Below are 27,343 nucleotides of genomic sequence, written 5' to 3'. Positions count from 1 at the left end.
TGAGTTTAAAGACCAAAGACTTGATGAAGTTATTTATCAGTGAAAGCTTTATTAGCAAAAACATCAGTCATCAACATGACAGTTATGAAGCACACTCACATCTAGCTGCTGAGCTCCACACATTCCTCTCTAAGTTGTTGTTGTCCAACACTTTACAGCAGTGTTGTTCTCTGTCACACAAAGCTTTAGTTTCCTCTACAAACATTCAAACTCAGATTGATCAGAGCAGCAGGTGTGTTCGTCCTGCTCCCCCCACACACAGCTCCTGTCCTGGGCTTCAGCCAGTCCCTCTAGCCCTCACACTGGCTCCTGCGGAGGGACTGGATCTGGCTGTGGCCATGATGGAGGACCTTGCAGGAGTACAGCTCTCCTAACATCCAGCGCTCCTGGCTCAGGCTCAGGGTGCTGCTGCTGCTGTAGCGTCCGCTCTTCTCCTCCTCTGAGCTGCTCAGGACCCCCTCTGTCACCTCTGTACCGTCCACCTCCCAGCTCACCACGGCTCCCTGAGGAGAGTAGCCAGTCAGCAGGCAGGCCAGTGTGGCCGAGCCCCCAGAGAGCTGCTCAGAGGAGGGGGGAAGCAGAGAGACTGAGGGCCTGACCATGGGGCCAGCTGGAGGGGAGAGCAGAGACACACAAGGAGCAGATTAACTTCCACTGTAGGACAGACAGCTGAACATGACACAGTTATGATACATGACAGAGGTTAACACTGCTGTGGATCAGCTGTGTGCACCATACTGTGATCAGACAGAGGAGAGGAGCTGAGACATGACAGGAAATGAGGCTTTGACTAATAAAACTAAATTAGAAAACTTGATGTCATTTTGGCTTCGAAAGTAATAAATCTTCATCTGTGGCACTCATCAAAAATATCTACATCATAGACAATATATTGCAACGTTAATTATGTGTACATGGAATTTAAATCTTGAATAACTTTGTATGATTTTCTTTTGTATCAGCTTTATAATGTGTGACAGTAAATAACTTTGTGGTGGAACAAAATGTAACATCTGTGTCCAGTTAAAGACTTTGTCATCTGTCTGTTTCACTTCCTTTTCACCACTTTAAACTAACGAACTGTGAACACAAACCACAGCTTAACTGTATAAACTCAATTATATGTTTAAACATCATATTAGATTTCATTTTAACAACTGTGTGAATATAAAAATCCCAAAATAAGAAAACACATTAATTTACTGAGCAGTAAAATGTCCCTCAGACAAGTTGAGCAGCCACATTTGGTTTGACACAAGTTAAATTGAAAACAAAATAAGAAGGAATTTAACTTTTGTGATGTAAATTTAACCATAAAATTATCTCTAAAACAACAAGAATATTTATCTCTGCAGATTTTTTTTCCAAACTGTGATATCAATCAAGCTCAATGAATCACACAAAATATATAAAAAATAAAATAATCATCATAATTTCATAATTTATGGCATTTCTTAAGCAAAATTTGGTATAATATTTATTTGTAGAAATTATAAATCTCTGGTACTTACAGTGAACGATGAGTTTGGTTCCTCCACCAAAAGTCCACCACAGTGATACAAACTCATTAAGTGGCCGTACAAAAACCTCCTGCACTGTGAACAAGCATCTATCCACTGAAAATACTCTCTGATTTTTATAATTACAGAGAGAAAATTAAACTTTACTGAATCTACAAAGCTTCCTTAATGACATGGAATTAAAATATTGTATAAATAAAGATTATTTCTTGAGTTTTTCTTCACTTTTCTACACCTGACAGAGAAATGATTACAGTCTGTTTGTAAAAAAAAGTCATTTGTCTTCACAGTTTTATATGAGTTAATACATGGTCAAATACCCATGATGCATTTTAAATAATAATGATTTCAAACTAATATGAAAATGAATATAAACATATAATTTATCTCCATTAAACCCTGTGAGTAAATGAAAGGCAGACAAACAGACATATCATACCAAGCACAGTGAACATAAACTTGTCCTTAAATCCTCAACTGCACTTGTAATATAAATCTTTTCTTCTTTTCCATTAAGATGATAGATGGTGTAAATCCAAGCAGTATTCCTCCTGATTTTGTGTCCCACATTGCCTTGAGTGTGTTGAGAGCAGAGAAATGATTTCCATAGAGAGGAGGCTTTGCATGGTCAGCTGATCCTCCAGTGAAGTGAGAAGGTTTATAGTCCTGTGAGTTCAACACTGCAGGACTCAGATGTGTCAGTCAACACAGCAGAAAGCACAAGCACCATGACTCTCATCACCATCCTCATCTGGACGCTGGCCTGCTGCTGTTTCACAGGTTCATTCACTCAGCAACATTTCAAACATGATGTGCTGCCTTTTCTCTCATTGATTTCTGCTGATAAATGAATGATTTGTTTTTGTCTGCAGGATGCAGCGCTCAGGTGACTGTGACTCAGCCTCCAGTGGTGACATTTACTCCAGGATCCACTGTCACTCTCACCTGTAAGACCAGCCAAGCTGTTTATACAGATAGTCATGGAGGTCGGATGTCTTGGTATCAACAGAAATCTGGACAGTCTCCAAAGCTCCTAATATATTTGGTGAGCACACGTGAATCAGGAACACCAGCTCGGTTTAGTGGCAGTGGAAGCAGCTCTGACTTCACTTTGACCATCAGTGGAGTTCAGACTGAAGATGCAGCAGTTTATTACTGTCAGAGTTACCACTACATCAACAGTGTTAATGTGTTCACACAGTGATTTATGGTGGTACAAAAACCTCCCTCAGTCAGACTGCAGAGACACTGAGCTGTTACAGCAGGAAGCGACTGCAGCTGCTGAAGAGGAAGAGACTCTGACACAGACCACTGAACACAGAGCTGACAGTAACCTCACCAAGCACACACTACATATTCACATTAATATATCCTCATATTTTATATTTTTATGCAGTTTTCTATCAATTCCTCCTTAAAGACAGTGTGAAACAAACATTGCAATGAAAACCAACATGATGCACATTGTTCACAGACAGTAACATCAATAAGTATTAAAATAATTCACTTCAACATTATGAACATCCAAATTGTGATTATTCACTAACTTGCACTTGTCTGAACAGATTAATTGAGACTGAGATCAACCTGCTGCATGGATAATGATATCAGGTACAAGCCTGAACTAATCAAAGAATAATCAACTTAATAAAAGTTAAGGTGAAAAGATGAGTTTTCAGTTTGGATTTAAAGGCCTCAACAGAGTCAGACTGTCTGATGTCAATGGTAAATGGACCTGCACTTGTATAGCACCTTTCTAGTCTTCCGACGAGTCAAAGCACTTGAACACTAGGCTACATGCTACATGTCACGTTCACACACTCTCACAGCACAGTTTAGGGTTCAGTATCTTGCTCAAGGATACTTCGACATGCGGCCTGAAGGAGCCGAGGATCTGACTGCTAATCTTCCAATTAGTGGACGACCTGCTCTACCTCCTGAGCCTCAGCCGCCTCCATGTCCACATGAGGTTATTCCAGAGGATTAATAAGAAAAGACCCTGTGGCCTTCTTTAATATCTGTTGACAGACAGGAGCTGTGAGAGCGGACAGCATGGGATGGAACATAAAGTTTAAGGGGATCAGACAGATGTGAAGGGGCAGGCCCATTTCATTTTGTAAGTCATCAGAACGCCCTAAAAGTCTGAGCTGCATTGACAGGGAGCCAATGAGAGGAGGCCAAGATGTGTTTGAAACTGTTTATTATGAAAACCAACATCCCATGGTGTTCATTGTGCTGTGGATTTACAGGGGACGTCTGTGCGCCAAAACATTTCATGACCTGAAACAATATTTTTCTGAATTCTCTCTTTTTTGTGACGTTGCCACGTTACCATTAGAGACCTCAGTTTTGGACAGATCAAATAATCCAGAAATGAAATAGTGAGTTTTGAAGATGTCCTTGCCTGGGGACATGTCCCCTTTGTCCCCCTCCTTCCAGCTAAGCTAACTGGCTACTGGCTTTAGCTTCATGTTTCTATACAATATGACAGTGGTATTAAGTTTGATTAAGTATTTAAAGAATCAGTTTGAAACTGTTCTTTTGAGCTTTATCAGGTAAACACCAGTCAACAGTGAGAGTGAAAACACTGCCAGAGACTTTGATAGATTACACACAGTATTTAATGAAGGCTCGACTGAGGAGAATCACAGTTGAACATACAGAGTGTAACACAGAGAAACATAACTACAGCAGAGGTGGAGCAGCCTGACCTCGAGGCCTCCTTCAGGCCTGATACTGATCTGACTGTGACTTTAGGCCCAACTGTCTCCCACGACCTTCACTGACCAAGACTGAGGGTTTCAATACAGCACAAACACCTTCACAAACAGCAGCAGCAGTTATTAAGAATAGACTCACATCTTCATGCTGAGCTGCACACATTGTCCTCCATTTTCCATCAATGTTGCTCTCTTCACCTCTCATTGAAACTCATCCTTGTATCAACACAACTGTTGTTACAATATTTATCTTCTCATTCAAACAGATTGTTACCACAAAACAACAACCCACGTTGTACACCAAACAAACAAACTCCAATTTATCACTCAACATTTTAATCCTTTATTTAAGGAGGAAACACGTCTTGATGTTGATGTGAAGTTTGGTGAAAAAGATGAGGTAGTTGTGATAAACAGCTGAGTCACTCAGCAGATTCTAAATGAAATACACTATATATCTATCTTCCCATTATCCTAAATGTAACACCTTGTTCTGGATAATAAGAATGACATAAATGCAATTAATGAAGAAAATCAAAGTCAATCAATAACAGGTCATGGTGAGTTCAGTGTTGGTCCAGTTTGCCAGCAGGGGGCGATGTAGATCTGTTAATGAGGATAAAGTCATGTGAGACGATGAAGAAATAAAAAGAAGAATGTTTCAAAGAAGACAACCATGAAAAAAGAACATAGAGTCAAAGTTTTCTACACGGGTTTTGAATGACTGAATGATCCTCAAGATGAAGATGATGAACTCTCACTGCATCTGCTTTTTCTGTTTCATAAGGAGAGGTGTGTGTTTGCCTTCTGACGACACCTGACAGACAAACAATTACAGTCTGTTTGTAACAACGTCATTTTTTTCAAAGGTTTTTAGTCGGGATACATGGTCAAATACAAATTATGTCTTTTAAATAATAATGATTGACAAACTCAAAGATGGTGTAAATCCAAGCAGTATTCCTCCTGATTTTGTGTCCCACGTTGCCTTGAGTGTGTTGAGAGCAGAGAAATGATTTCCATAGAGAGGAGGCTTTGCATGGTCAGCTGATCCTCCAGTGAAGTGAGAAGGTTTATAGTCCTGTGAGTTCAACACTGCAGGACTCAGATGTGTCAGTCAACACAGCAGAAAGCACAAGCACCATGACTCTCATCACCATCCTCATCTGGACGCTGGCCTGCTGCTGTTTCACAGGTTCATTCACTCAGCAACATTTCAAACATGATGTGCTGCCTTTTCTCTCATTGATTTCTGCTGATAAATGAATGATTTGTTTTTGTCTGCAGGATGCAGCGCTCAGGTGACTGTGACTCAGCCTCCACTGGTGACATTTACTCCAGGATCCACTGTCACTCTCACCTGTAAGACCAGCCAAGCTGTTGCCACAGGTTATGATTCTGATTTAAATGAACATGAAGCTATGTTCTGGTATCAACAGAAATCTGGACAGCCTCCAAAGCTCCTAATAAAATTGGTGAGCGCACGTGAATCAGGAACACCAGCTCGGTTTAGTGGCAGTGGAAGCAGCTCTGACTTCACTTTGACCATCAGTGGAGTTCAGACTGAAGATGCAGCAGTTTATTACTGTCAGAGTTACCATGAAATAGACGATGCTGATGTGTTCACACAGTGATTCATCGCTGTACAAAAACCTCCCTCAGTCAGACTGCAGAGACACTGAGCTGTTACAGCAGGAGGCGACTGCAGCTGCTGAAGAGGAAGAGACTCTGACACAGACCACTGAACACAGAGCTGACAGTAACCTCACCAAGCACACACTACATATTCAAATCAATAAATTGGCTTATTTCATATATGTCTGTGCACTTTCATTTGTATTCTATGTCAAGAAGTTATGACAAGCAACATCCCATAATGTTAATTTTCCAGAAAGACATATCATCAGAATTTATAAAGTCTATGTAATCTAGAATCCAAATATACATAAACATGTTATTTTTCCATTTTACAAAATAGATTCAACATTTCAGAAATATACATTGTGCCTACTTGCTGACAGACACCACTCTCACATCTGTCCATTAAATATGAAGCTAGGCAGCAACAGTTTAGCTTAGCTTAGCATAAAGACTTGAAACAGAGGTAAACAGCTAGCCTGGTTCTGTCTAACGTTAACTAAAACCACCTCCCAGCTCCTCTAAAGCTCACCAGTTAAAATGTAATATTTTTGTTTAATCATCACAAATAACAGAGAAGAAAATCAGCTTGTTGTGGTTTTACAGGAGTACATACTGGAAACAATGGGTTCGTTAGGAAATCCTCACTCCAAGTGCTGGAGTGCACTCTGGCACAAACTGGACCATCTGTAAAGTTGGAGCGCTGTTAGAAAGTAGCGCTCGGTTATTCAGAACACCACACTCTCGGAGCAGCAGAGCGTACTCTGGGCGCTCTGTCTGGGGAAACGGAGCAGCAGAGCAACAAGTCATTAACTTAATGGTTTGTAACTCATGTAGAAGAACAACGCTCTGTTTCTTCCAACAACAGCGCTCTCATTTTATAGTCGAGCGTCAGATTGTATTTCTGAACACACAGGTAACCAGTGGAGACTTTGATTTCTTTGCACAGATCAAATAAACCGGAAATCAAATAGGCTCGTGAGTTTTGGAGGAACTGATTGGCTGATCTTCTTGTCAAAGGACAGGCACCCTTTTCCCCTGCTTCCAGTCTGTATGCTAAGCTAAGCTAACTGGCTTCAGCTTTATATTAACCATATGATATGAGAGTCTCATCATGAAGTTGAATGAGTCTATTTTCTGCAATACTAAACTCAAGGGCCGGCCCTAGACTTTTGGGGGCCCAAAGTGGACTTTGTGGGCCCCTCCTCAGAGTAAGCTGTCGCCACTTCACATGGCACTAAACCAGCTCATGTGAACTGTAGTCTAAGCACTTATTATTACAAATAAGCATGTAAAGACTAAAGTGGGACCTATTAGCAGCAACAGTATCTTTACAGTAAATACAGTGTTTGTCTATTTGTCCCTGAACCCCATGAATGGTCCATCTCAGGCCTTTTGCTCGACCCAGTGAACTTGATGCATATTTTAGTGTCACGCTCTCGGTGGAAAGGGCTGACTCTTACCTGTCTGAAAACATATCCCAGCTGACACTGGGCGAGTTCACCCAGGACAGGTCGCCAGACTATCACAGAGCTGACACACAGAGACAGACAATTTTAGGTCACCAGTTAACCTGACCTGCGTGTGTTTGGACTGTGGCAGGAAGCCAGAAAACCTGGAGAAAACCCACACTGACATGGGTAGACTCACATATGTGTTACTACTTGGAAACATTGTGTCTACTCTCCCTTCAAGCAGCCTGAAATACACTGAGGTCAGACAGGTTAACATCACATTGTCGTGCAACACCTGAATCAGGTCAAGAGACATACATCACAATGAAAGGAATGAAGACACTCCAACAATCAAATTGTGTCAGATCATAGTGAGTTCGGTGTTGATCCAATGTGCCAGCAGGGGGTGCTATAGACCTGTTAATGAAAACGTGATGTGAGACTATAAAGAAATAAGAGTTTTGATGAAGAGAAGAACCATAAAAACAGCACAAAATCAAACTTTTTGAGATGGGCTTTCAACGGCCAAATAATCCTCAAGATGATGAACTGTTGCAGTGTAGCAGTTAATACATGGTAAAATACCCATGATGCATTCAGTCTGTTGAGAGCAGAGAAATGATTTCCATAGAGAGGAGGCTTTGCATGGTCAGCTGATCCTCCAGTGAAGTGAGAAGGTTTATAGTCCTGTGAGTTCAACACTGCAGGACTCAGATGTGTCAGTCAACACAGCAGAAAGCACAAGCACCATGACTCTCATCACCATCCTCATCTGGACGCTGGCCTGCTGCTGTTTCACAGGTTCATTCACTCAGCAACATTTCAAACATGATGTGCTGCCTTTTCTCTCATTGATTTCTGCTGATAAATGAATGATTTGTTTTTGTCTGCAGGATGCAGCGCTCAGGTGACTGTGACTCAGCCTCCAGTGGTGACATTTACTCCAGGATCTACTGTCACTCTCACCTGTCAAATAATCCCAGAAGATGATGGAAGTGACTGGCTGCATTGGTATCAACATAAATCTGGACAGCCTCCAAAGCTCCTAATATCATATGTGAGCACACGTGAATCAGGAACACCAGCTCGGTTTAGTGGCAGTGGAAGCAGCTCTGACTTCACTTTGACCATCAGTGGAGTTCAGACTGAAGATGCAGCAGTTTATTACTGTCAGAGTGTACACTTCATCAACAGTGCTTATGTGTTCACACAGTGATTTATCACCGTACAAAAACCTCCCTCAGTCAGACTGCAGAGACACTGAGCTGTTACAGCAGGAAGCAACTGCAGCTGCTGAAGAGGAAGAGACTCTGACACAGACCACTGAACACAGAGCTGACAGTAACCTCACCAAGCACACACTACATAATATAACAATAACAATATATTGTCACATATTATATGTTCTTGCAAACTTTTGTTTCTATTCCATGTCAAAAATGTATGAACCAGCATCATGTTATGTCCATTTTACACAGACAGTAGTACAATTACAATTCATAAGACACCTGCAACTTTACCTACTTTAACTAAGCTTTATATTCACCATATGATATGAGAGTGGTATTGATTCTGATGGAAGAATAAAGGTGTAGCACACTCTGGCTCCATATGCATTTCTCTTTGACAGGAAGTATTCCATTTTCTCATGACCTCCATCATTGGATTGAGAAGGTAACAATCCCTGCAAGAGGAGGTCATTTGGATGTTTTGCTTTCCAGGAGGGAACATGATTGGATCCACTGTCTAAGAACTCTGTTACCCAAATGGACTGATTATGAATTATGACTTGAAATGTTTTCCGTATGTTCCTTGACTTACTGGATATTTAGACAAAGTTGTTTCTGTTTTAGAAATCGACTTAATACTTGTGTATTTTAACATTTTTAAATGTTGTGTAGCTAAAAAACTGTTTTGTTCAAAGGTTTTGATTTGTTGAGGGCCTCTTGATTATTTTGTGCTCAACCTAATGGTGTCACATGATGATCTAATCACTATCAGCTGTGTGTCCAGGGTGTGACCTATATAACCAATCAGTGTGCTTGTGTGTGAGTGTGATTGTTGGTCTTGAGAAACCCTGAGAGCTGATGTTGATCTTTTAATTTATTTCTCATTTCCCAAATTGTTGTTGTTGTTTCTCCTCACTGAAACTTATCTTTTTATCAACAGCATTGTTGTTAGAATATTTATCTTAAATACTTAAAAAAACTTAAAACAGATTTTATCACCAACCAGATGAAACAGAAACACATTAATTTAGAGGCTGTCTCAACAACAAGTTGTCTCAACAAGTCATCAACTTCAAAAAGACACAAAATGACCACAAAGAAAGACAAAATGACCACAGAGACACAAATCAACCTCTAAAAGTCGTAAAATACCCATTAAGACTACAACAAGGAGCATAATGGCCACAGGGAGACACATAACAGCCACAAAGAGTTGTAAAACAACCATAATGGCTACAAAAACATGAATAATGACCACAAAGAGACACAAATCAACCTCAAAGACACAACACAACCTCGAAGAGACACAAGACAGCCAAAAAGTGACACAAAACAACTTGAAAGAGAAACAAAATGACCAGAAAGAAAGACAACAGGACCACAAAGAGACACAAATCAACCTCAAAGAGTCATAAAACATCCATAATGACTGTAAGAAGATAAATAATGATCACAAGGACACACAAAACAGCCACAAAATGACATATATCAACCTTAGACATGTAAGACATCCATAATGACTGCGAAAAGATGAATAATGACCACAAGAAGACACAAAACAACCACAAAGAGACACAAAATGACCACAGAGACACAGATTAACCATAAAAAGAAAACTGCTTTAAAAAGAAAAATCCACAAAGTCTGCCAGAATGACTGAGAAGAGATAAAACTACAACACTCTGAGGATCTTGCTCCTTTACGTGAGGGCTGGGGGACCTTTTACATGTCTCTATTCAGGTCCCCATTAACTTATAATCCATCCATGATGTGACACAAATGAATTTACATTCTCCTATTTTGACACAAGAGGGCAGTATTCATCTTTATGTGGCAGAAACACAGACAACTCTCACAGGGGTGTGGGGGTGTGTGTGTGTGTGTTCACCCACAGACATTATAATTTGAATATCTGTTGTGCTTCACTGCACATCGGCAGTTTTTAAGGCGCCAAGTCTTGTGCAAAGTAAAACATCATTTTGTTATTTTCTCACACACACATACACACTCATAACGAATATGTTGCTGGTGTTCCTGCTGATACTGGCAGTCCACATTCAGGGTGAGATACTGCTTTGAGTGATTCAAAGTGCACTAACCAACTATATGTATAGCTGATACAGAGTTAGTTTTATATTGTATATTGCACACAGTGTCATTGTTTTATGTTCTTGCAGGATCGACGGCCAGTCCAACTGTGACTCAGTCTCCTGTATCAAAGTCTGTCAGTGTGGGAGAGACGGTGTCTCTGAGCTGTACAGCCAGTACAGGAGTGGATGATGACCTCAGTTGGTACCTGCAGAAACCTGGACAACCTCCCAAACTGCTGTTTTACAAAACAAGCAGCCGTCAGTCCGGCACTCCGAGTCGTTTCAGCAGCAGTGGATCTGAACCTGACTTCACTCTGACCATCAGTGGATTCCAGGCTGAAGATGCAGCAGATTACTACTGTATGGGAGCATATGTGGGCCTGTGCACACAGTGAAACAGAGCCGTACAAAAACCTCCCTCAAATTAGACTGCATACAAATTGCTGTGTTGCAGCTGTGACTTATTGCAGGAGATATGCACCACTGCTCACCTGAACATAGCACCCCAAACCTAACCTGACAGAAACTCCCTGAAGTTCCCTCCCAGTCAAAGGGGAAGTGAAACTCACATCATCATGCCCCTGACACTCAGGTTTTGGTCCCTTTAACAGCTCCAGACGTTCAATTATAAACACAGTCTTCCTCACTTTGAAAAAAGCATGTAGCATGTTACATTTTGTCACTGAGGAGAGATTTGCCTTTGTTGTTGCTGTGATTCAGCACGATATGTTGTGTCTACTCTGGTGTGTAAACAGGGAAGTGAATCAAATACTGTCTGTTGATATTATGTTCAGTGTGGATCCATTTGCCAACAGGGGGCACCATACACCTATTCATGAGACATGAGACAGAACGGGGTTAAAAAAAAAGGGGGGGTTTAGATGAGATCTGAATGACCACAAGATGATGAACTGTCACTCCACCTCACCTCTACTGTTTCTGTTTCACAATGACAGGTGTGTAGATTTACAAACTCACATTAAGCAGAGTTTAAACATATAATTTATCTGCAATAAACCCTGTGAGTAAATGAAAGGCAGACAAACAGACGTATCATACCAAGCACAGTGAACACAAACTTGTCCTTAAATCCTCAACTGCACTTGTAATATAAATCTTTTCTTCTTTTCCATTAAGATGATAGATGGTGTAAATCCAAGCAGTATTCCTCCTGATTTTGTGTCTCACGTTGCCTTGAGTCTGATGAGAGCAGAGAAATGATTTCCATAGAGAGGAGGCTTTGCATGGTCAGCTGATCCTCCAGTGAAGTGAGAAGGTTTATAGTCCTGTGAGTTCAACACTGCAGGACTCAGATGTGTCAGTCAACACAGCAGAAAGCACAAGCACCATGACTCTCATCACCATCCTCATCTGGATGCTGGCCTGCTGCTGTTTCACAGGTTCATTCACTCAGCAACATTTCAAACATGATGTGCTGCCTTTTCTCTCATTGATTTCTGCTGATAAATGAATGATTTGTTTTTGTCTGCAGGATGCAGCGCTCAGGTGACTGTGACTCAGCCTCCAGTGGTGACATTTACTCCAGGATCCACTGTCACTCTCACCTGTAAGACCAGCCAAGCTGTTTACGGGGGAAATTATGTGCACTGGAATCAACAGAAATCTGGACAGCCTCCAAAGCTCCTAATAAAACATGTGAGCACACGTGAATCAGGAACACCAGCTCGGTTTAGTGGCAGTGGAAGCAGCTCTGACTTCACTTTGACCATCAGTGGAGTTCAGACTGAAGATGCAGCAGTTTATTACTGTCAGAGTTCACACTACATCAACAGTGCTTGGGTGTTCACACAGTGATTTATGGTGGTACAAAAACCTCCCTCAGTCAGACTGCAGAGACACTGAGCTGTTATAGCAGGAACCGACTGCAGCTGCTGAAGAGGAAGAGACTCTGACAAAGACCACTGAACACAGAGCTGACAGTAACCTCACCAAACATGTCGTTGCTGTGTTATCACACTAAACTTTGATCAGAACGATCAAGCCTTCGGTTGCAACAAGGTGTTTTTGCTCAAATTCACAATGTCATGATTTTTGAAATAACAGTTTTCATCTGAAACCATTTACCCCAAAGCCAGTGACAACTTTGTTCTAATTTCTCGGCCCAAATGATTTTGCTTTTGATTCTCAGGCCATCGTGTTTAGAGGAGCTACATGCTATTTTTGGGCGTTGGGCCCAAACTAACAAGCTCCTGAATATTCCTGTTAACTCTATCTCATAAACTTTTCCCAGTTCTTGTTATGATTTCACCAGCTGCTGCTGTAATCCTGACAGAAATGTTGGTACTCAGGGGCTTTGTTGCTGTTCTTCCAGCTCTTTACAAATTCAAACATGAATCAACCAAACACAGTAAAACGGACTCATTTGGACAGTCCTCATGTATGAAGAGTTTGTAATATACAAAATGATTATTATATTATCATATTACCAGGATAACTTGGTCATTTCTTTGCTGTACAGCTTTAATATTATAACACTATACCTGTCTAACCTTTCTCAGTAGAATATTTCTGACTCATGTTCTTAACAGTGATGTTGAAGTCAGTCAGCCAAACATAACTACGACTACAAATCTTATGCTGCTGTGATTTTCTTGACAATAATGTTCTTTATTTCTTTAAATTAAAGTGTTGATGCTTTTTTTCTATTATTTCAGTGCATGTTTTACTTTAATAATAGATTTCTATACTTTTCCCCAGCAAAAGGTTTCAATGCAGTTTTTGTTCCTCCATGAAAGAAGCAGCAGCAGATATTTAACCAAACCCAGCAATGATTCATTTTAACTTCATCTACACTTAAGAAATGAAAGAACAAAAAAGGACCACCAGACATAAGTGCATGAAATATTTATTTCTGTTTCAAAACCTCAAAGACGACAGCATGTGACTGTAACAATGTATAAATGTTGAAATAAAGACATGAAGTCACATGAAAGCAGAATGGCAGCAGATCACATGTTAATTACAGCAGGTTGGATTTGTTTGTAAAAGCAGAATTTGACTGAGCAGAGACTCTGTTGTTTCTCTACTCTGAGCAGCGGTCAGGGTCCAGGCTTTGAGTGACAGGGCTCTGTCCATTCAGACTGGCCTCACAGCTCACTGAGCCCGCCTTCCTCCACTGGTCTGCAGGGAGGCTCAGGGTGCTGCTCCAGCTGTAGTGGCCGTCCCTCCCCAGGACCTCCAGGCTGTGTGACACCCCTGAGGAGCTGCTGCTGCTGCAGCCCCCCACCTTCCAGCCCAGCCTCCAGGCTGAGGGGAAGCCCCCGCTGGCCACACACACCAGTGTGGCACTGTCCTGCTGCAGCTCCTCTCTGGAGGGGGGGAGGACGCTCAGGGTGGGCCGCACCACACCCACTGGAGGAGACAGAGAGGGGGGAGGAGAGGGGGGAGAAAAGACAAAGGAATGAGAGTGAAGGCTTGGTAATAAAGAAAAATCACATCCTGCTCATTTCTTACATTTGATCAAATCAAACAGAATAACTTGTGCTGCTGTTGCACTCATAAATCACTCAGTATCAGACCATCAGCCACATGATTCAAGTGACACTAAAAAGCTTGATTGATAATGATTATTGATGACATCTTCATATGTGTTTCATAATGTGTGACAGTGAATAACTCGTCCCTGTGATGATTTTCTTCTGTTGAAACTGACAGAGCTGAAACACTCATGTGAATACAGTTAAAACCTTTGTCATCTGTCTCTTTCACTTCCTTTTCACTACATGGAAAATGAATGAACTGTGAACACAAAGATAAACTGCATTTACTGAGAAAAACATCTCTGTGTTTAACAGAATCCACATCGGATTATAATTCAATTTTTAGAAATATAATTTCCAAATTAATGAATAAAAAAAACCCTAGTAATTTCATTTTTTGAGGGTTCAAGTTCTGATTTGAACAACTGTTACTTTTAAACATTTTTTAGAGACAAAAAATTCAATATCACTATGAAAAAAATAAGAAAATTGTTATTTCATGGTTTTTCATTTTAAATTTAAAGAAAATGCTGAGATAATTTTGGTTTCTACAATTTCTCATCAGATAGATCAAATAACAAAAAAATATCATCAACATACAAACACTGAATTTGATCAAGGTCTCATTCAATACTTGAAAACAGTTCTGTCGGCTATATATTAAATTCAATGAAATAAAATCTCTGGTATTTACAGTCAACGATGAGTTTGGTTCCTCCACCAAAAGTGTACCACAGTGATACAAACTCATTAAGTGGCCGTACAAAAACCTCCTGCACTGTGAACAAGCATCTATCCACTGAAAATACTCTCTGATTTTTAGAATTACACAGAAACAATTAACTTTTACTGAATCTACAAAGCATTTTTTATGACATGGAATGAAAATGTTGTATAAATAAAGATTATTTCTTGAGTTTTTCTTTACTTTTCTACACCTGACAGAGAAATGATTACAGTCTGTTTTTAAAAAAAAGTCATTTTTTTTCACAGTTTTATATCAGTTAATACATGGTCAAATACCCATGATGCATTTTAAATAATAATGATTTCAAACTAATATTAAAATGAATATAAACATATAATTTCTCTCCATTAAACCCTGTGAGTAAATGAAAGGCAGACAAACAGACATATCATAGCAAGCACAGTGAAGACAAACTTGTCCTTAAATCCTCAACTGCACTTGTAATATAAATCTTTTCTTCTTTTCCATTAAGATGATAGATGGTGTAAATCCAAGCAGTATTCCTCCTGATTTTGTGTCCCACGTTGCCTTGAGTGTGTTGAGAGCAGAGAAATGATTTCCATAGAGAGGATGCTTTGCATGGTCAGCTGATCCTCCAGTGAAGTGAGAAGGTTTATAGTCCTGTGAGTTCAACACTGCAGGACTCAGATGTGTCAGTCAACACAGCAGAAAGCACAAGCACCATGACTCTCATCACCATCCTCATCTGGACGCTGGCCTGCTGCTGTTTCACAGGTTCATTCACTCAGCAACATTTCAAACATGATGTGCTGCCTTTTCTCTCATTGATTTCTGCTGATAAATGAATGATTTGTTTTTGTCTGCAGGATGCAGCGCTCAGGTGACTGTGACTCAGCCTCCAGTGGTGACATTTACTCCAGGATCCACTGTCACTCTCACCTGTAAGACCAGCCAAGATGTTTACAGATATGAGGATGATGACAGTGAATTTGAGGCTATGTTCTGGTATCAACAGAAATCTGGACAGCCTCCAAAGACCCTAATATCAATTGTCAACATACGTGTATCAGGAACACCAGCTCGGTTTAGTGGCAGTGGAAGCAGCTCTGACTTCACTCTGACCATCAGTGGAGTTCAGACTGAAGATGCAGCAGTTTATTACTGTCAGAGTGTACACTTAATAAACAGTGCTGAGGTGTTCACACAGTGATTTATGGTGGTACAAAAACCTCCCTCAGTCAGACTGCAGAGACACTGAGCTGTTACAGCAGGAACCGACTGCAGCTGCTGAAGAGGAAGAGACTCTGACACAGACCACTGAACACAGAGCTGACAGTAATCTCACCAAGCACACACTACATATTTACGTTAATAATTTGGTATATTTTATATATGTCTGTGTACTTTCATTTTTATTCCATGTCAAGAAGTTATGACAAGCAACATCCCATAATGTTAATTTTCCATTGAGGCATATCATCACAATTTATAAAGTCTGTGTAACCTAGAATTCAAATATACATAATCATATTATTTTTCCATTTTACAAAATAGATTAAACATTTTCTGAAATATACATTGTGATGAAAAAGTGAACAAAGAGCTCGCACACTGCAGGGCTGCAATGCTGAAGTTTTAATGAAGTTAATGAAGTGACGTTTCGAGCGTTATGCTCTTCATCAGACTAACAAAACAGAGGGTGCCGCCATCTTAAGTATACACAAAATGTGGTCGTCACGTGATACAATGATGTGTTCAAGGAAAGTAGAAAGAAAACAGGTAACATAACAACTTTAAAGAGAAAATGTACCTCATTTCATAATATCATAGGGTACCACAATGTATATGTACTTCCTAGCTGTGCGCATGTATACACACAAACCTCATAATCAATGTAAATACGCGTGAGTGTCTACACACAAGAAAACGGACCTACAGATGCCTTGACAGCGTCCGTAAACATATCCTATAAATAAATAGAGATATGTACAAAGATACAAAAAGACCATCAGTCTAAATATATATATATATTTACATATATACATATATATATAAATAGACACACACAAACAAACAACAAAGCACATACAGTGTTGGATGAACAACACGGGGTAGAGTGTTTGACACAACATCAGGCCAATAAGCCCTCATAAAGGACAGAACAACACTACTGAGGTACCTCAAAGTACGGTGATGTGTAAAAGATAACAACAAAACACCATATAGAAAGCAGTACGTAGCAAAAACAAATGCATGCAATCAGAGGAGCATAACCACCAGTGTCAGTCAGAGGAATTACAGGAAAGGTTGAATGTTTAGTTTAGTTTAGTTTATTTGTTTATTTGAAAAGGGACAATGTACATTAATCAACATTTAAAAAAAAAAAAAAAAGTAAAATGCACCCGAAATAGCCGAGAGGCTAATTTTCATCGGTAGTCCCTTTGCCAGTTGTTAAAGGCATCAGTAAAATACAACATCCAATATATCTAAAAAAATTACCCATTAAATATAAACGTTATATACAAGATAAACATTCTGTACGGCACACACATACCGTTGAGTGACAATAACCCACAATTGCATAATGCACTCCTATATAATAGTGAGGCAAACATCAATGTTCACGTTTTTGTGTTTCAACAAGCCATTTCTTGGCATTGCGCTTGAATGAATGATATGACGGAGATACTCTGATTGATTGTGGTACTGAATTCCATTGATGTGATGCTCTGAAGGAGAAAACTTCCTGACTGAATGTGGTTTTTCTTAAGGGAATTGTGCTGTCTCCCCTCACTGCACCTCTCGTACGCCTATTACCGGAAGATCTGATATTAACATATCCAGATAGAGCAGGAGGAGCTGAACCATGCAAGATCTTATATACCAGACAGATGTTTTTGAATAAAATGAGGTTTTCCCAACTAAGCAATTTATATTTATTCAGTATATGACAATGATGAAATCTGAAAGGTTTCTTGTCTAATATTTTAAGTGCTTATATAATGATTCTATTGTTTTCATTATTGTGGTGTTTGCAGTAGACCAACTTGTCAGACAGTATGTGATGTGGGAGAGAACCATAGCGAAGAAGTACATCCTGGCTGCTTCAGTTGAAAACGAGTCCCTGATGAATGTGAAGTTTGATAAACTTAACTTAACTTTGTTCCTGACTTTCTTAATGTGGATTTTGAAGCTGAGGTTTGAATCTATGTGCAGTCCTAGGTATTTGTATTCCGTAACCACCTGTACCCTCTCTCCAGAGATGAAAACATCTGGCATCACATTTATGTTTGTTTTTTTCTTAGAGAAAAACATACAGACTGTTTTTGACAGGTTAAGTTGCAGACAGGACAGTTTAAGCCAGGCTGTGACTAATAACATAGCATCTGCTAACTTTGTTGCAACTTCCTCTGGTGTTTTACCATGACCAATTATAACTGTGTCATCAGCATACATTAATATATCACAATTATCACACACAGATGGTAAATCATTGATGTACATGCTGAACAGAACAGGACTGAGTACTGAACCTTGTGGGACACCAGTTAATAATTGCAAGGGGTTGGAAGTACGATTTTTAATTCTAACAATTTGAGAACAAGATGAGAGGTAGGATTTGATGAGGCTGATGAATTCAATGTCTATCTCCCCGTTGAGACCCCTAGGTGACATAGTGTCCAGTCCAGTCCGCCTTGTATAGGCACATTTGTATATAAAGATTCAATGTCCATGGTCACCAGCAGCTGTTGACTGTGGCTATGTTGTACATTTTTTTTTATCATTTTAATAAACTCAGTGGAATCTTTTATGTAGGAGGGCAGAGAAGCTACACAGGGTTGAAGGAAAAAGTCTACAAAGGCAGATATTTTTTCTGTTAGGGAACCAATCGCAGCTACAATCGGTCTCCCAGGAGGAGTGTCACTGTATGGTTTATGTATCTTAGGTAAAGTGTAGAAAACCGGTATCACAGGTGAGTGAACCAACATAAAGGAGTGTTCATGTTTAGTGATGTCTCCTTTGGCTAGGAGTTCATTGAGACATCCATGGACTCTGGTTTTGAATTCATTAGTTGGGTTTACAGGAAGCTTCCGATAGAAAGTGTCATTAACAAGTTGCCTCATCACTTCCAAGTTGTACATAACTCTGTCTAGTATCACCAGGGCACCCCCTTTGTCTGCACTTTGAATAACAATGGACTTAGCATTTTTTAGAGTGTCCAGTTCAATGCGTTGTAGTTCTGACAGGTTATGTATAACTTTGTATTGTCTCTTTTGTCCCAGTAACTTAGATATATCTCTTTCCACCAATCTGCAGTATGTGTCAACTGAAGAGTTTCTGTGTTGTGGTGGAATGAAAGTTGATTTACCTCTAAAATGAGTACAAGGTCTAGTGGGGGAGTTAGAGGTGGTTTCCTGGTCCTCCACAGTCCCTGTGTTGCTGGTGGGGCCCGTCCTGTGGGTGTCAGTAGAGCTGTTAACATAGTGAAAGTGGTCCCCCTGATGATTCTTGAAGAACTCCTTAAGGGGTAGGTTCCAGAAAAACCTCTGGACATCAACAAATACATCAAAGTCTTTACAGTGGATAGTGGGACAAAAAGAAAGGCCCTTACTCAGGGCAGAAACACAAGTGTCTGTGATGGGCTTACTTGATAGATTGAGGACATTCACTTCCTCCACCTCTGGCGTGTGTTGTAGGGCTCTCTCTGGGCGTAGAAATAGACATTGTGCCTACTTGCTGACAGACACCACTCTCACATCTGTCCATTAAATATGAAGCTAGCCAGCAACAGTTTAGCTTAGCTTAGCATAAAGACTTGAAACAGAGGTAAACAGCTAGCCTGGTTCTGTCTAACATTAACTAAAACCACCTCCCAGCACCTCTAAAGCTCACCAGTTAAAATGTAATATGTTTGTTTAACCATCACAAATAACAGAGAAGAAAATCAGCTTGTTGTGGTTTTACAGGAGTACATACTGGAAACAATGGGTTCGTTAGGAAATCCTCACTCCAAGTGCTGGAGTGCACTCTGGCACAAACTGGACCATCTGTAAAGTTGGAGCACTGTTAGAAAGTATTGCTCGGTTATTCAGAACACCACACTCTCGGAGCAGCAGAGCGTACTCTGGGCGCTCTGTCTGGGGAAACGGAGCAGCAGAGCAACAAGTCATTAACTTAATGGTTTGTAACTCATGTAGAAGAACAACGCTCTGTTTCTTCCAACAACAGCGCTCTCATTTTATAGTTGAGGGTCAGATTGTATTTCTGAACACACAGGTAACCAGTGGAGACTTTGTTTTCTTTGCACAGATCAAATAAACCAGAATTCAAATAGGCTCGTGAGTTCTGGAGGAGCTGATTGGCTGATCTTCTTGTCAAAGGACAGACACCCTTTTCCCCTGCTTCCAGTCTGTATGTTAAGCTAAGCTCACTGGCTTCAGCTTTATATTAACCATATGATATGAGAGTTTCATCATGAAGTTGAATGAGTCTGTTTCCTGCAATACTAAACTCAAGTGCCGGTCCTAGACTTTTGGGGGCCCTAAGTGGACTTTGTGGGGCCCTCCTCAGAGTAAGCTGTTGCCACTTCACATGGCACTAAACCAGCTCATGTGAACTGTAGTCTAAGCACTTATTATTACAAATAAGTATGTAAAGAGTAAAGTGCAGCAACAGTATCTTTACAGTAAATACAGTGTTTGTCTATTTGTCCCTGAACCCCATGAATGGTCCATCTCAGGCCTTTTGCTCGACCCAGTGAGTTTGATGCTGTTCTGCCTTTGGGTTATGTTTTTTTTAATGTAATTCATTCATGTAATAGTTTGTAAAAGGTTATTTTAACAGTAGAGGAAACAGTGCAATCTCCCACCTGTCCATTTTAATGTGTTTTTGTCTTTGATTTTTGGCTGAACCCTGACCAAGGAAGGGAGGACTAGGGCCTGTCCAAGCTGTGGCCTAGCTCCCTAAGCATCCACTCCTATTGTACAGTTGAGTGTTGTTGTGTTTTCATGTTGCACTTTACTTTTAATCTTGCTTGTCTCTCTTTGTGTGTGTAACCTTTCTTTTTGCATTGGCCTGAGTGTGTTTTCCCCTAAAATTTCCCCCTGGGCTGGCAGACAGCAACCCTCCCCCTGACTGAGTCCTCAACTTACACAGCCATTTTTGGAATATATTTCGGTTTTAGCTTTATTTTTCTAGGAGTGTCACATGTGTTACTAATTTGAAACCTTGTGTCTACTCTCCCTTCAAGGCAAATTGGTAAAAATGATTGAAACGGTCCCAGTGCTCAGCCTCTGGTCACATTGCCATGGAACGTGATGAGAAAGATCAGTTGGGGTGATGAGGTGAAACACTGAGCAGCCTGAAATACACTGAGGTCAGACAGGTTAACATCACATTATCGTGCAACACCTGGTCAAGAGACATACATGACTATGACTGAAGAAACTCAAACAATCAAATTGTGTCAGATCATAGTGAGTTCAGTGTTGATCCAATGTGCCAGCAGGGGGTGTTATAGACCTGTTAATGAAGACGTCACATGAGACTATAAAGAAGTAAGAGTTTTTGATGAAGAGAAGAACCATAAAAACAGCACAAAGTCAAACTTTTTGAGATGGGCTTTCAACGGCCAAATAATCCTCAAGATGATGAACTGTTGCAGTGTAGCAGCTGATACATGGTCAAATGCCCATGATGCCTTGAGTGTGTTGAGAGCAGAGAAATGATTTCCATAGAGAGGAGGCTTTGCATGGTCAGCTGATCCTCCAGTGAAGTGAGAAGGTTTATAGTCCTGTGAGTTCAACACTGCAGGACTCAGATGTGTCAGTCAACACAGCAGAAAGCACAAGCACCATGACTCTCATCACCATCCTCATCTGGACGCTGGCCTGCTGCTGTTTCACAGGTTCATTCACTCAGCAACATTTCAAACATGATGTGCTGCCTTTTCTCTCATTGATTTCTGCTGATAAATGAATGATTTGTTTTTGTCTGCAGGATGCAGCGCTCAGGTGACTGTGACTCAGCCTCCAGTGGTGACATTTACTCCAGGATCCACTGTCACTCTCACCTGTAAGAACAGTCAAGCTGTTTACAGACACTCTAATTATGGAGATTATATGCACTGGTATCAACAAAAATCTGGACAGCCTCCAAAGCTCCTAATAAGATTTGTGAGCACACGTCATTCAGGAACACCAGCTCGGTTTAGTGGCAGTGGAAGCAGCTCTGACTTCACTTTGACCATCAGTGGAGTTCAGACTGAAGATGCAGCAGTTTATTACTGTCAGAGTCTACACATCATCAACAGTGCTTTGGTGTTCACACAGTGATTTATCACCGTACAAAAACCTCCCTCAGTCAGACTGCAGAGACACTGAGCTGTTACAGCAGGAAGCGACTGCAGCTGCTGAAGAGGAAGAGACTCTAGACCACTGAACACAGAGCTGACAGTAACCTCACCAAGCACACACTACATATTCACACTTATTCATTGTCACATATTATATGTTCTTGTGAACTTTTGTTTCTATTCCATGTCAAAAATGTATGAACCAGCATCATGTTATGTCCATTTTACACAGACAGTAGTAAAATTACAATTCATAAGACACCTGCAACTTTACCTACTTTAACTAAGCTTTATATTCACCATATGATATGAGAGTGGTATTGATTCTGATGGAAGAATAAAGGTGTAGCACACTCTGGCTCCATATGTATTTCTCTTTGACAGGGAGTATTCCATTTTCTCATGACCTCCATCATTGGATTGAGAAGGTAACAATCACTGCAAGAGGAAGTCATTTGGATGTTTTGCTTTCCAGGAGGGAACATGATTGGATCCACTGTCTAAGAACTCTGTTACCCAAATGGACTGATTAAGAATTATGACTTGAAATGTTTTCTGTATGTTCCTCGACTTACTGGATATTTAGATAAAGTTGTTTATGACGTTCAGTTAGAGCTGATGTCTAAACTTTTGCCATTTGTGTTTTAGAAATCGACTTAACACTTGTGTATTTTAACATTTTTAAATGTAGTGTAGCTAAAAACTGTTTTGTTCAAAGGGTTTGATTTGTTGAGGGCCTCTTGATTGTTTTGTGCTCAACCTAATGGTGTCACATGATGATCTAATCACTATCAGCTGTGTGTCCAGGGTGTGACCTATATAACCAATCAGTGTGCTTGTGTGTGAGTGTGATTGTTGGTCTTGTCAAAGCCTGAGAGCTGAAGTGTCATCTGAATGAAAGAGAAATTCATATGGAGCCAGAGTGTGTGACACTTGTTTTCAACCTGCAGGTCTTCTACCAGTGATCAGAACATTACTACAACCTTTGGTGTGTGTTACGTTTCATCTTTATGTTGTGATATTGATCTTTTAATTAATTCATATCCTTTTTTGAAAGGAGAGATGTGCTGATGTTGCTGTGATGTGTAGAGAGAAAGATCAGGTGGCTGGGATGATCAACTGAAACACTGAGCTGGCCCCAAATATGTTGAGGTCAGATGGGTTTACATCACATTATTCTAAACGCAACACCTGGATCATCAGTGACGTGAAATTATTGAAGAAATTTAAAGTCAGTCAATGATTGTGGCATGCTGTAGCGCTTTGTTTTACATTTTGGGACTGCAAAGCTCTGACCAGAGGGGAGAAGCTGAAACTCTTCATGTAAGGGATGAGAGTGGTCATTGAGGATGGGCTTAGTTATATTCTGTAGGTGCCTGTTGTACAGGGACTTGGGACTGAGCTGTGGTTCGCCAATCAGCTTCCCTGACCATCTCACAATTTGCATCAGTTTGTTCTTTTCCTTCACAGATAAAAAGCCATACCATGACACCAAGGAAAAGGATAAAACTGACTCAATAAAATACCGATAGAAAAATGTCATGATGGTTTTGTCAGTGTTAGAAGACGACAACTTTCTTAAACAGAACAAACGCTGGTGTGCTTTTTTACACACAGCCTCACAGTTTGTGTCAAAATTTAATTGAAAGTCTGAAATAGTCCTAAGGTACTTAACTAATTGCAAAATTTCTACTGCCTTTTTTCAAACAGGCTCTGACACATACTTATGTACAAGATGAAAAGCAAAGGGGGACAAGACGCACCCTTGTGGTGAGCCTGTTAATGACACCGTTTGGTCTGACAGGACTCCATTAACTCTGACTCTCTGAGTCCTGTCTGGAATCCAGCCAGCAAGATTATTACTTATGTGAAATTGGTCTAAAAGCCTACAGGTTAAAATCTGTGGCTGAATTGTATTAAAAGCGGAAGAAAATCAATAAATAAAAGTCTAGCATGACATCCATTTCTCTCAGTGTTTGAGAAGCAAATTAAGAAGAGTGAGTGTGGCATCCTCTACTCCTCCATGGGGCCTCCACGCAAACTGCAGAGGATCCAGCAGATGCTCAGTGTTCTGCAGGATCTCTGACCTTACAAGTTGCTCAAAAACTGTCATGGGGATTGAAGTTAATGCCATGGTCTGAAATCAATGAAGGTTATGGGGCAGCTAGATTTAGGGATAGGAACAACCACAGCATTTTTCCAGATGCTAGGGACAAGTTGTAACTCTAGAGACTGACTGAAGATATAGTGAAACACTGGACTCATCCCCTTTGCACAGTATCGAAGAACACGCCCACATATCTTGTCTGGTCCATGACTTTTGTTAATCTTAACACGACAAAGCTCTCGCTCAACCTCATTTTGATTAATATTAAAGTGTTTGTCATTTCTCAGTGTATGGCTCAGTTCCTGCACTTCTTTATAAAAAATAAAGTGTGTCAAAATAATTATAAAAACAGTTAAGAGCATTGGCAAAATCTAAATCTGCAGTGAGATCAGTTGATACAGTTTGCCAGCAGGGGGTGCTATAGACCTGTTAAAGGACATGGAGTAATGTGATACTGTAAAGAAATGAAAAGGACATTGTTTATGATGAAGAGAAAAACCATTAAAAAAAGAGCATAAAGTCACACTTGTCTAAATGGGCTGCGAACGGTGGAATGATCTTCAGGATGATGAACTGTTTCTCCAACTCACCTCTGCTTTTTCTGTTTCACATGGACAGGTGTGCCCAGATGTGTTTTGCATGACTTTAATGCATCACTGCTCCTCACAGTTTTAAGTTCTCATGTCACAGAGAGTCTGAACTGTTTTCATGCACTCACACTGAAAACTGCATCAGGATGATGTTGACAATAACTCTGCTTGTCATGTTGGGTTTTCTGAGTCAGGGTGAGAGGTTCTGAAAATGTGTCTGACATTGTGGCTTTGATTAATGTCTAATTTATTATATTCTAAACTGCTGATACTCAAGGTTTATATTTCATTTCTCATTTCAGAGTCTTCTTCCAACAATTTTCTGACTCAGACTGACAAATCCAAGTCTGTTAGTCTTGGAGGGACTGTGACCATCAGCGCCACAGGGAGTTCAAATATTGGTGCTGATCTCAGTTGGTACCTTCAGAAACCTGGACAGGCTCCCAAACTTCTTATAGACAGAGCATCAACTGGCTTCTCTGGAACTCACAATGAATCTAAATAAAACTGAAACAGACTCACAGATGCTCTTCCATATACAGTTTGAAACTTATATTCTTGTCACTTCATTCAGTCTCTTTATGAGGAAGCTGGGAAAGTTACATTAATGTTTGAATATGCCTCTGATATATAAAAAAATGTTCAACAGTGGCTCTATAGCCACATAAAAACGTCTAATCTCAGAGTCCAAAAGGAAATATAGATTTTCATTTAATTACAATTATACTATTATTACACTATATACTATTATAGTGTCACAAAGTAATAAAAATACAGCCATCTTCTGTACTAACAGGTATAGTATGATATCAGTTATGATCTTGCAATGATCAAGAAGGTATTTGTCATAATGAATATATGATAAAAGAAACACAAAGACACTGACTCATTATAATCCACAGTTTTATTTAATGATGGTTTAATGTTCATGCCACATTTGTGATGAATGAATAGTTTGTGTTGGAGTGAAACTAATAACATTCAGTTGAAGGTGAAAAGTAATGAAGATAAAGAAGAACATGCAGAAGATGAGTATTAGAAAGCAACATGCAGACTAAAACACTGAGCAGAGAGCTGTGAAAGTGCAGAAAGATGTGAAGAGAGAAGATGTGTAGCTTCATCAAGATGTGTATGAAAGAAGCAGCATCATTTCCAGACAGGAAGTGTTGCTGAAGCTCTACTCTGAGCAGCTGTCAGGGTCCAGGCTTTGAGTGACAGGGCTCTGTCCATTCAGACTGGCCTCACAGCTCACTGAGCCCGCCTTCCTCCACTGGTCTGCAGGGAGGCTCAGGGTGCTGCTCCAGCTGTAGTGGCCGTCCCTCCCCAGGACCTCCAGGCTGTGTGACACCCCTGAGGAGCTGCTGCTGCTGCTGCCCCCCACCTTCCAGCCCAGCCTCCAGGCTGAGGGGAAGCCCCCGCTGGCCACACACACCAGTGTGGCACTGTCCTGCTGCAGCTCCTCTCTGGAGGGGGGGAGGACGGTCAGGGTGGGCTGCACCACACCCACTGGAGGAGACAGAGAGGGGGGAGGAGAGGGGGGAGAAAAGACAAAGGAATGAGAGTGAGAGTAATAAAGAAAAATCACATCCTGCTCATTTCTTACATTTGATCAAATCAAACAGAATAACTTGTGCTGCTGTAGCACTCATAAATCACTCTGAATCAGACCATCAGCCACATGATTCAAGTGAGACTAAAAAGCTTGATTGATAATGATTATTGATGACATCTTCATATGTGTTTCATAATGTGTGACAGTGAATAACTCGTCCCTGTGATGATTTTCTTCTGTTGAAACTGACAGAGCTGAAACACTCATGTGAATACAGTTAAAACCTTTGTCATCTGTCTCTTTCACTTCCTTTTCACTACATGGAAAATGAATGAACCGTGAACACAAAGATAAACTGCATTTACTGAGAAAAACATCTTTGTGTTTAACAGAATCCACATCAGATTATAATTCAATAAATCATTTGATATTTTCAACATAAATGAACAAGAAATTGTAATTACTAGTTTTATGATTTGAGCATTAGAGGTCATTTGTGACCAACTGTTAATTTGAAACATTTTTAAGCAGAGAATAATTCAAGCTTTCTGTCAAAAAAAATACCTATAGAAAATAGCTGAGTTATTTTGCGTATATTAAGATTTAGCTATTTGCAATACTGAATTAACATTTATTTCTCTTATCTCTTATTGAGACAACAACTTCATAGAATAACAACAACAAAAAAAATCAACATTCAAACTGAATTTAATCACAGTCTCGTTAAATATCTGATAAAAGTTGTATTTGCTATATATTGTATGAAATAAAATCTCTGGTACTTACAGTTAACGATGAGTTTGGTTCCTCCACCAAAAGTGACCCACAGTGATACAAACTCATTAAGTGGCCATACAAAAACCTCCTGCACTGTGAACAA

The 27,343-nt window shown here is 40.2% G+C and overlaps 2 pseudogenes and 3 gene segments (V, D, J or C); 3 read left to right on the top strand and 2 right to left on the bottom strand.

Annotated features, from left to right (window-relative positions):
- The window catches only part of LOC144466991 (Ig kappa chain C region, B allele pseudogene), a 35,457-nt pseudogene extending 33,801 nt beyond the window's left edge, over positions 1 to 1,656 (bottom strand). The window contains exon 1 of the transcript XR_013493382.1: positions 1,512 to 1,656. The product of XR_013493382.1 is annotated as an Ig kappa chain C region, B allele pseudogene (transcript). The remainder of the gene's footprint in view (positions 1 to 1,511) is intronic.
- Positions 1 to 27,343, top strand: part of LOC117266944 (Ig kappa chain V-III region MOPC 63-like) — a 305,866-nt gene that overhangs the window by 69,008 nt on the left and 209,515 nt on the right.
- Positions 30 to 27,281, bottom strand: LOC144466983 (Ig lambda-1 chain C region pseudogene; annotated as a pseudogene). The gene is made up of 2 exons (XR_013493375.1): positions 27,250 to 27,281; positions 30 to 610 (listed from the first exon to the last, which is right to left on the bottom strand). The product of XR_013493375.1 is annotated as an Ig lambda-1 chain C region pseudogene (transcript).
- Positions 10,522 to 11,075, top strand: LOC144467090 (immunoglobulin kappa variable 1-6-like). The segment is given in 2 exon segments: positions 10,522 to 10,623; positions 10,739 to 11,075. Coding segments are annotated over 2 exon segments (351 nt in total).
- LOC144466973 (Ig kappa chain V-III region MOPC 63-like) overlaps positions 11,969 to 27,343 on the top strand; it is a 215,713-nt gene continuing 200,338 nt past the window's right edge. Inside the window, 1 exon segment of the V gene segment in view lies at positions 11,969 to 12,051. Coding sequence covers positions 12,000 to 12,051 — 52 coding nt within the window.

Source organism: Epinephelus lanceolatus, chromosome 15 (assembly GCF_041903045.1).
Source record: "Epinephelus lanceolatus isolate andai-2023 chromosome 15, ASM4190304v1, whole genome shotgun sequence".
Taxonomy (NCBI): domain Eukaryota; kingdom Metazoa; phylum Chordata; class Actinopteri; order Perciformes; family Serranidae; genus Epinephelus; species Epinephelus lanceolatus.
This window is presented reverse-complemented; position numbering and strand designations above follow the sequence as displayed.